The 10,270-nt window shown below is 52.5% G+C and overlaps 1 protein-coding gene across 3 annotated transcripts in view; it reads left to right on the forward strand.

The window, feature by feature from the left end:
* PRKCD (protein kinase C delta) overlaps window positions 1-10,060 on the forward strand; it is a 33,664-nt gene extending 23,604 nt beyond the window's left edge. The window contains exons 13-21 of one of the 3 annotated variants that reach the window (XR_009520882.1): window positions 95-268; window positions 563-654; window positions 1,220-1,282; window positions 2,302-2,440; window positions 2,594-2,782; window positions 3,379-3,507; window positions 5,642-5,801; window positions 8,552-8,638; window positions 8,731-10,060. Coding sequence is in view for 2 of the 3 variants with exons in the window: in XM_060022685.1 (XP_059878668.1) it covers window positions 95-268; window positions 563-654; window positions 1,220-1,282; window positions 2,302-2,440; window positions 2,594-2,782; window positions 3,379-3,507; window positions 5,642-5,800 (945 nt within the window). In the remaining variant the exon portion in view is untranslated. Of the gene's footprint in view, window positions 1-94; window positions 269-562; window positions 655-1,219; window positions 1,283-2,301; window positions 2,441-2,593; window positions 2,783-3,341; window positions 3,508-5,641; window positions 6,167-8,551; window positions 8,639-8,730 lie in introns of those variants that run through there. The other 2 variants (XM_060022685.1, XM_060022686.1) reach the window with 2 other exon arrangements.
* The last annotated feature ends 210 nt before the right edge of the window (window positions 10,061-10,270 follow it).

A 10,270-nucleotide genomic window follows, 5' to 3' on the forward strand; every position in this document is an offset into this window, starting at 1 on the left:
CCACCCTCCCTGGGTGCTTCCGGGTTGGGTTGGGCCGTGCGCCCTGACCTTTGGTCCGAACCTCCCCTGCTCAGCACCCCTGCCCATCTGTCAGGTGCTGCTCGCAGAGCTGAAGGGCAAAAAGGAATTCTTCGCCATCAAGGCCCTCAAGAAGGACGTGGTTCTGATCGATGATGACGTGGAGTGCACGATGGTGGAGAAGCGGGTGCTGGCGCTCTCCGGGGAGAATCCCTTTCTCACCCATCTCTTCTGCACCTTCCAGACCAAGGTGCCGGCCCGCCCACTATCAGTGCCCCTGGCCCACATCCCCCCTCAGTCGCTCAGGTCAAGGCCATGTCTCCCACTGAGATTCTCCAGGGTAGGGCCCAGTCTTCTTCCTCAGACCACTTAAGGCAAGGCTGAGTCTCCCTTCCTCAGACTCCTCAGGGCAGGGCTGTTCTTCCCCCCTCACATCCACCAGGGCAGATGTCCCCTGCTTCCTGTTGGGGCTTGTCCCTAGTGGTCCTCAGTGAGGGAGCTGCCTGCCGCTTTCTGTGCCTCTGCTCACCACCCTCCCCCACAGGACCACCTGTTCTTTGTGATGGAGTTCCTCAATGGGGGTGACCTGATGTATCACATCCAGGACAAAGGCCGCTTCGAGCTCTACCGTGCCACGTACGCGAGGCCCTGTTGGGGGGAGAGCCCTCTGCCCATCTGCCTTCCATTCCTTCTTCCCTCCCCCTGGTGAAGCCAGCCTGGGCTGGAGCTGGGGTTGGAGAGACTTGGGGTGGCCAGGGCCGTCCCCTGCCCCGTGTGGGAAGCTAGGGGTGAGGGGTGAGCTGTGGCTGGGAACACAACCTAGACATGCCAGGTCCTGTCCCCTCCCTGGGCCTCAGCGGGTGGGTGATCCTGCACAATGCAGGACCCAGGTGGGTGGCCCCTAAACTAGCATGCACCCCCAGACTGTGTGTGTGTGCACACAGGCATATCTATATAAATGCATACACTCTTAGGACAGAGAACTGTCTCATTTGGAGCTTTTTACTTCACAATTTTCTTTTCTGCCTTGGCTACCAGCCCCTACTTGCCTGATACAAGATGTGCTTGATCAGGACCAGGTTGTCCGTGGAGTTATTTTCAGCATTTCCTGTCCCTGGGGGTGGGGATGAAGACCCAGGGAGAAGCAGGGGCTGCTCACAGAAATCTCAGGACACTGTGTGTGTGTGTGTGTCTCATACAGGTTTTATGCGGCTGAGATAGTCTGTGGACTACAGTTTCTACACCAGAAAGGGATCATTTACAGGTGCGGGGATCGGAAGGTGGGGGGTGTTTAGGAGGGGAGGCCCCGACCCCATCATATCCTCTGAAATGCTCTGAGTGGATCCCGGTCCAGCTGTGGCCCCATCTCCTCTTGGAGTTGGTCTTTAGTTGGATATTTGCTTAAACCACCTACTCCATTGCTACAATTCCTTGTGGCCCCTTAGCTGAGGCTGGCACAACTCCAGGGACTGGGAACTCCCTGCCCATACTCGACACCTTTGGTGGGAGCGCAGCACTGACTGGTATGGTGTCTCCCTCCCTTGGAGCCATCGGTCTCCCTCTGCAGCTGCATCTGAGCACTCTGAGCTTCCACCAGTGGGGTCTGCTTTCATAAATTCTCACCCAATAAATGACAGTTCCATCCTGCCATGAATTAATATGTACTCATCCGAAAGGCTGAGGCCGTGCTGTGTGTACTATTGTGGGATGATCCCAAGGTATGTTGTCAAGTGGAAAACCAATCCATGGGACAGTGCATATTGGATGTTAGGGACCAGGCTTTAAAAGGTGGCATGAGATGCACATTGTAATGTGCTGTCCGTGCCTGGACTCAGTCTAGGGAGGGCCTGGCAAGCGAGGTTAGTGGAAGATGGGCCTTGTGCTGTTCTGCTTTTCTGGTGCTTGTTACCGTGTGCCTAAGTTATCTACTCAACTACCTACATAAAATAGATGGGCTCCCTGCCCTTGTGGAGTCTGACAAACCTGAGTCCAGGGCGCTTCCACAGCTGAGTAGCTGGGTGACCCTAGGCAAGTGATACCACCTCGTTGAGCCTCATTTTGGGCTTCGGGAAGTAGGATGGTGTGTGTCCAGCACACAGCACACAGTAGGCGGCTTGCAGGAAGCACCTGTGTTTAGCACCTCTTTCCCCTCCTCTTCCTCATTCCCTCGTACCCTGGAGAGAGTCCTAGGCTTTCCGGGCTGACAATGGGGACATGGGAGGGGACTACGGGGAGGAGGGGAATTGGACCCTAACGACTCCTTTTCCTGTCCCCTCCCCGCAGGGACCTTAAGCTGGACAACGTGATGCTGGACCGGGATGGCCACATCAAGATTGCTGACTTCGGCATGTGCAAGGAGAACATGTTTGGGGACAAACAGGCCAGCACCTTCTGCGGCACCCCTGACTACATCGCCCCCGAGGTGAGTGGCACTCTCCCGGCCCTGCCTCTGGCCGACACCTTGTCTCCACAGGGGGTGGGTGGCAATGTCCGAGTCACAGCCAAGAGGCTGAGGAGGGCTGGTCGGGGCTTGTGCTCCAGGGCCCCCTCAGCTCTGGCACCCCCTCTGCCCCAGATCCTGCAGGGCCTGAAGTACTCATTCTCCGTGGACTGGTGGTCCTTTGGAGTCCTTCTCTATGAGATGCTCATTGGTCAGTCCCCCTTCCACGGTGACGATGAGGACGAACTCTTTGAGTCCATCCGTGTGGACTCACCGTATTATCCCCGCTGGATCACCAGGGAGTCCAAGGACATCCTGGAGAAGGTAGGAGCCCCTGGGCTGGGCTGGCAGGGGCAGGAGCTGGCAGACACCAGGTCACGGGAATGCCAGAAGCCTCCTGTCTCAGGGATGGCAGCCTCACCAGTGCTCCGGTCCTAACACATTGGGGGGTCACTCTCCTGCCACCTTCTTGGGACCTCCTGTCTATGTTCCCTGCACTGAATCAGCCTGGCCTGGCAATGATGGGCTTGGGGTCAGAAGACAGATAGACCTTAGGCTAAACTCTGAGTCTATCTCCTTATCTACAAAATGAGGCCAGAAGAGAACCTTTCTCACAGAGTTTTGGGGGGAAAAAAACGTAAGTGTATGATGCCAGGCAGATGGTAAACACCCAATAAGAGCTACTGCTTTTGCTCACAAGTCCCACCAGCTGAGAGTCCTGGCAGCCCCAGTCCACACCCTATTTCTCCACTGGACCTGGGACCAGAGGCCAGAGAGGACCTCTCAGGCCCAGAGGCCCTGGGCTGTGATACCAGGCTGGACTGGACCAGCCTGGGCACCCCTCGACCTGCTTGGCGTTTTCTGAGGCTCCCATTTCCTACAGCCCTCGGGTGCTAACCAGGTTCCCTGCTGCGTTGCAGCTGCTTGAACGGGATACAACCAAGAGGCTGGGAGTGACAGGGAACATCAAAATCCACCCCTTCTTCAAGACCATCAACTGGGCTCTGCTGGAGAAACGTGCAGTGGAGCCGCCCTTCAAGCCCAAAGTGGTACGTGATCCCGCTCCAGTGGGGGCTGCCCACTCAATGTTTTCTCTCACTGCCTTCCGGAGTGGACTCCTCCTGCTTTGCCCTGCCTCTCTCCTGCATCATTCGCATGCTCTCCTCCTCTCCCTTCTTCTAGCAAATCTGCTTTCCCAACCTCCTTGGCACACTGAGCCACAGCCTCTACCCTCGTATCCTCACCATCTCTCCTCAGTCAGTCATTCAACAAACATTGGTGACAGTGGATCCAGCCACCCTTTAGCATACATTCTTTAAAATCCACTGTGTGCAGGGGCGTATGCTTTGGGGATCACAGTTAAGGCCCCCCTCCCTCCACCTACCCATCTATCCAATCCATTTTCCAAAAAATATCGGAAATGATGAGTACCCTCTGGGTGCAGAGCACTGTGCTGGGCTGCATAGCGAAGTGGGAGGCCCAGTCCCAGAGCTAGAGGGGCCCCAGCTCCTCAGAGAGATAGGAAACTTGCACACTGATGGTCATCTATGATAAATGACAGCAGTACAAGACATGTCACAAGGCCACACACAATCAGTTGCCATAGGGATGGTCTGTGGGCAGGTGCCCAAGATGCAGAGATCGGGGTGGGTCTGAGAGGAAATGGGATGTCTGCAGGGCTGGGGAAGCTCGGCCAGGCCAAGGGCAGATGGGAGGTATTCCAGGTAGAGGAGGGATGGTTTGCATAAAGGCCTAGAATCTAGAGAAACCACCAAGGAGCCAGCAGGAGAGCAGAGGGAGGCTGGACTTCTCAGAAGTTGAGCTCTGTGGCCCTTCTCTGATCGCAGCTCTTCCCTCCCTTCCCCTTTCTCTCCTTTGCTTCCCCTCCTCTTTCAGGACACGCTGTTCCCACTGAGCAGCCTGCGTAATGTGCCCCCGTGTTTGTGTCTTGAAGCCGCAGAGCACTCCCCCATTCCAGGGATCTCAAACTCAGTGCCTCCTGCCGTGGGCACATCACTACCAGGCCAGGCCAGCTGTAGGAAAATCACACAGCCTGCTTTCAGTGTCTCACTTTTGATAGAAAGAGGGATAGACTGATTTTAAATAACACCAGGCAGCTGATCGGCAGCCCCTGTCAGTGGGAAGTGGGGCCTGTGATGTACTGGCCAAGCGGGTTTCAGCACCAAGAGTGGGCGGACGTGCCAGGAAATGGGCCCAGGGCTGCTCTGCTCTGTCAGTTTTCAAAGAAGCCAGAAACCAGGATTTTTATGTCAAATTGCCCTTTTTTTTTTTTTTTTTTTTTTGTGGTACGCGGGCCTGTCACTGTTGTGGCCTCCCCCGTTGCAGAGCACAGGCTCCGGACGCGCAGGCTCAGGGGCCATGGCTCACGGGCCTAGCCGCTCCGCAGCATGCGGGATCTTCCCGGATCGGGGCACGAACCCGTGTCCCCTGCATCGGCAGGCGGACTCTCAACCACTGCGCCACCAGGGAAGCCCCAAATTGCCCAATTTTAAAATATTGGCTCAAATGCCATTAAAACCCATGGCTAGTCAAAATGGTTGTACCTGCAGCTCAGTTTGGCCTGAGGGCCACCAGCTTAAGACCTCTTTCAATCACTCTTTCATTGTACCTTCAGAAGCAGAGAGTTGGCAAACTTTTCCTGTGAACAGCCTTATAGTAAATATCTTAGGCTTTGCAGGCCAGATAGTCTCAAGGCGGCCATAGACGGTATGTCAGTGAGTGGGTGTGGTTGGGTACTAATAAAACTTTATTTATGGATGCCGAACTTTGAATTTCATTTAATTTTCACATGTCATGAAGTGTTATTCTCCTTTTGATTTTTTCCTAAACATTTAAAAATGCAAAAGCCAGCCTTAGCTTGTGGGACCTACAAAAACAAGTGGTGGCTGGGCTTTGGCCCAGGGCTGTGGTCTTCTAGAACCCTGCTTGGGTGGATGCCCACCTTTCCTCCTCCAGGCCCCCTGCTGGCTTCCCTCATTCCCTTGGTAACAGCATCCACCTTCCAGCAGAAAGACTCCCTTTTCTGTTCTAAATAAGGACAGCTCTGGCTTGGCCCAGCCCAACAGGGATTATGGCTCCGGGAATGGGTCCCTGGAACGTCGGGAACCCATTGGAAGGTTGCCCTTTGGGTCCCGCTTACACACCCCTGCCTTCTGTTTGCAGAGGTCTGCTGGAGACTACAACAACTTCGACCAGGAGTTCCTGAACGAGAAGCCGCGCCTCTCCTACAGCGACAAGAACCTCATCGACTCCATGGACCAAACAGCATTTGCCGGCTTCTCCTTTGTGAACCCCAAATTCGAGAGGCTCCTGGAAAATTGAGGTTGCCAGACACGTGCCCCCAGCCCACCCCAGCCAGGGAGCCTGGGTCAGCCAGCACGGCCTGCTGACCTGGCCCAGGCAGAGCAGGCAGGGCCCCCCACTTCATCGGCACCTGCCTGTCCCCCACGATAAGTAGCAGTGTGATTGTCATAATTTCTGCTGCTGCCTGTCTCCCTCGTCCCCCAGAGAGGCCTCAGCTCCTGTCTGGCTGGGCTTTCATGGTACTTCCTCTGTGAATTGTATGTGAATTTGCTTTTCCTCTGCCCTCAGAGGGAAATTGTAAATCCTGTGTTTCATTACTTGAATGTAGTTATCTATTGAAAAAAATATGTAAAATATATATATATATATATATACACGCCTATATATATATATATATATATATATATATATATATATATATATATATATATATATAGGCGTGTATATATTGCTCAGTAGAGAAAAATGTGGGGGACTGGTGATACGATCTTTTAAAATATATATATATTATATATATGACACACACCCTCCCCACCTCCCACCACCCCCCCACCCAAAAAAAAAAAAAAAAAAAGGAGCACAAGCTGTTTGAAACGCCAGGTTCTTTTATTTGTGTGTCTAAATAAACACCAACTGATGCTGACCTGGCTATCAGGACACGTTTCTCCCAGGAAGCTGGTGGCTGCTGCTCCCACTTCTGGCAGCTCTGTCTTGGAAGTTAAACCGAGCTGTTAGCTGCAGATGCAGACCCCTGGGCTTTCATGCAAATGTGTTTGTATTTATGGGTTTCCTCTGGCTCCAGGGCCATGGGCCAAAAGCAGAAAACTTTTCTGGGTGGCTGAGGGAGCCCCAGGTGTCTCTGTGGGGTGATGGGAGGAGGAGGGACCAGCTGCAGAGAGTCTATCTCAGAAGAGTGAGGGGCGAGCGCTGAAAAGCAGGACAGTGCAAGGTCTGGCGGGGAGATGTGAGCAAAGTCGTCGAGGCCAGCCCAGACTGGGGAGGAGGACAGGGGAGAGAATGGAAATACAGCTCAGGCTTCAGACAGCTCTGGATTCAAATCGCAGAGTAGCCAAAAGATTCGGCTTTAAAGATGTCACTTAATCATTTGAAACCTCCGTTTCCTCATCTGTAAAATGGGGACAAAGCAAGGTGGTACTCGGTGTAACTCCTCATCTCATGTTTGTCCCCGCCCTTGCCACAGAGGAGTCTGTGTCTGAGTTCTAGAATCTATATCTCAGGAGCTCTTTCCTACCTGGGGACAGGGAGGGGAGCAGGGTAGGAGAAAAAAGTGAGAAAATGCCGAGTGGCCGGGTTGAGGTTGAGAGACTTGCTCAGTGTGCCCGTGTGCAGCGAGGAAACTGGTGGCAGCCGGTGTCCCCCTGAGCGTGCAGCTTTCTGTCCCCACCACTTCAACACCTGCTCATGGCTTCCTGTTTCTTCCTCTCCGCCTCTCTCTGGGCACAGGCCTCAGGCAGGGCCCTCCCTGCAGCCCCTCTGGTCCAGCCCCCGGCCCTCGTCCCTGGTGGTGGACGAGGTGCCCCCAGCGCTGGATTGGCTGGCCCTGGCATCCAAGTAGCTGACTTCCAGCAAGTTCATTTTTCTGGGCTGAGGTACAAGTTTCCACAGCTGGAGAGGTGCCAGATGAGGGGGGGCTGATACTGCGGGGATTGGGGGCCAAACCCTCCCCAGAGAGACCTAAGTGTCTCCCTGTCCTCTCCACCTGCCATCCTCTTGGGAAACACTTGAATCCCTGCTCTGCGTCCAGCAGTGAAAGCCCCAGAAGTGGGGCTTTTTCCCCTTGGGCTCACAGTCAGGGGGGGAGACACAGCGTGACATGGGCTGTGCTGGGGAATGCTGGGGCTCTGAGAGCCCAGAGGAGGAGCCTGGAGACCCCTGTTCCCTACTTCTGTTGCACAGGCCCCAGAAGCCCCCGGGGTGGTCCAGAGTGTGTTTAGAACAGAACTACAGTTGGTGAGTGAATTCAGAGTCTCTCCCGTCGTCCTGCAGCTCCAAGGCAGAGCCATGCAGCCAGAGCCCATTTCCTCCTGCGTGGGCTGGGAGACTAAGTCGTTTTTCAGCCAGAGGCTGTGGAGGGTGGCGGGAAGAACGGAAGTGTGAGTTCTACTCCGCTACCCACACACTGTAACCACCACGAGTTTCTTCCTTAGGCCTTAGTTCCTCATCTGTAAAACGGGACCATTACTCCTTACTGGCTCTTGGAGCTCCCAGCTCTGGGGAATCCCTCAGAGACTGATGCTCGGTACCCCATGGGGCTGGGCAAAGCCTGGGGGATGGGGAAGCAGCTGCCAGGGATGCTGCCAAACTGCCTGGGAAGCTGTGCGGCTCGAGGCCTGTTCCCAGAGTTGCATAGGCACCAGGACTGACGGGTGGCCCAGGAAATGCCTCTCGTGGCTGGGCCCGGAGCCACGCTTTCACTGGGAACTGGGGGTCTGGAAGACGGCCCTCCACCTGCCAGGTAGGTGTGTAGGCAGAGCAGCGAGCTTGGCCTCCACCTGAAATGTGTACCAGGCCTCACACTCAGAGCCAAGCAAACACAGATGCAGGAGGGCCTGGGGGCAGGAGCAGGGCTCTGCTGTCAGATACCCCTGGTTTCAAACCCTGCATGTCCCTAGTTGTGTGACCTCAGTGAGTGACAACCTCCCGGAGGTCCAGTTTCCTTTACTGTAAAATGGGGATGCAGGCAGACTTCATTTTACTGCACTTCGCTGTACTACACTTTGCAGACATCATGTTCTTTACAAATTGAAGGTTCGTGGCAACCCTGCGTGGAGCAAGTCGATCGGCACCATTTCTCCAACGGCATTTGTTCACTTCGTGCTTCTGTGTCACATTTTGGTAATTCTCTCAATATTTCAAACTTTAAATTATTATTATATTTGTTATGGTGATCAGTGATGTCTGATGTTACTATTGTAATTGTTTTGCAGCACCACCAACTGTGCCTATATAAGAACTTAATCCGAACTTCCCTGGTAGTCCAGTGGTTAGGACTCCATGCTTCCACTGCAAGGCACATGAGTTCAATCCCTGGTTGGGGAACTGAGATTCCACTTGCTGCACAGTGCAGCCAAGAAAAACGCAAAAAGATGAGAATCCACCTGCCAATGCAGGGGACACGGGTTCGAGTCCTGGTCTGGGAAGATCCCACATGCCACGGAGCAACTAAGCCTGTGGGCCACAACTACTGAGCCCACGCTCTAGAGGCTGCAAGCTACAACTACTCTAGAGCCCATGTGCCACAACTACTGAAGCCCATGCGCCTAGAGCCGGTGCTCCACAACAAGAGAAACCACCGCAATGAGAAGCCTGCACACTGCAACAAAGAGTAGCTCCTACTCGCTGTAACTAGAGAAAGCCTGCGTGCAGCAATGAAGACCCAATGCAACCAAGATAAATAAATAAATTTATTTTTTAAAAAAGGAAATACATTTCACAAGGCTATAGCTGCCACACAGTGATTCCTCTGATGGATCTAAAAATTGAAAACCTTTTGGAAAAGGTTTACCATCCTAGATGTCATTAAGACATTTGTGATCCATAGAAAGAGGTCAAAATAACATTAAGAAGAGTTTGGAAGAAGTTGATTCCAACCCTCATGGATGACTTTGAGGGGTTCAGGACTTCAGTGGAGGAAGTCACTGCAGATGTGATGGAAATAGCAGAAGAACCAGAGTTAGAAGTAGAGCCTGAAGATGTAACTGAATTGCTGCAATCTCATGATAAAACTTTTAACGAACGAGGAATTGCTTCTTATGAATGAACAAAGAAGGTGGTTTCTTGGGATGGAATCCACTCCTGGTGAAGATGCTTTGAAGATTATTGAAATGACAATAAAGGGTTTAGAATATTACATAAACATAGTTGATAAAGCAGTGGCAGGACTTGAGAGGATTGACTCCAATTCTGGAAGAACTTCTGTGAGTAAAATGCTATCAAACAGCACTGTGTACTATAGAGAAATCATTCATGAAAGGAAGAGTCATTTGATATGGCAAACTTCATTTTTGTTTTATTTTAAGAAATTGTCACAGCTTCCTCAATCTTCAAGCAACCACCACCTTGATCAGTCAGCAGCCATCAACATCGAGGCAAAACCTTCCACCAGCAAAAAGATTACAACTTGCTGAAGGCTCAGATGATGGTTAGCATTTTTTAGCAATAAAGTACTTTTTAATTAAGGTATGTACATTGCTTTTTAAGACCTAATGTTATTGCACTTAATAGATTATAGTGTAAACATAACTTATATGTACTGGGGAAACCCCAAATTTTTTGTGACTCGTGCTTTATTTCAGTGGTCTGGAACCGAACTCGTAATATTTCCGAGGTACGCGTGTAGCTATGCTGATGCTTGTGGACTAGGATGATTTCTGTAAGTGCATCCCACGGTCTCAGGACACAGTAGATGCTCAGTAGACAGCAGCCACTGTGACCCCATCCCCTCAAGGGGATGAAACATGCTCAGGA

The sequence above is a fragment of the Delphinus delphis genome, chromosome 10 (genome assembly GCF_949987515.2).
Source record: "Delphinus delphis chromosome 10, mDelDel1.2, whole genome shotgun sequence".
Taxonomy (NCBI): domain Eukaryota; kingdom Metazoa; phylum Chordata; class Mammalia; order Artiodactyla; family Delphinidae; genus Delphinus; species Delphinus delphis.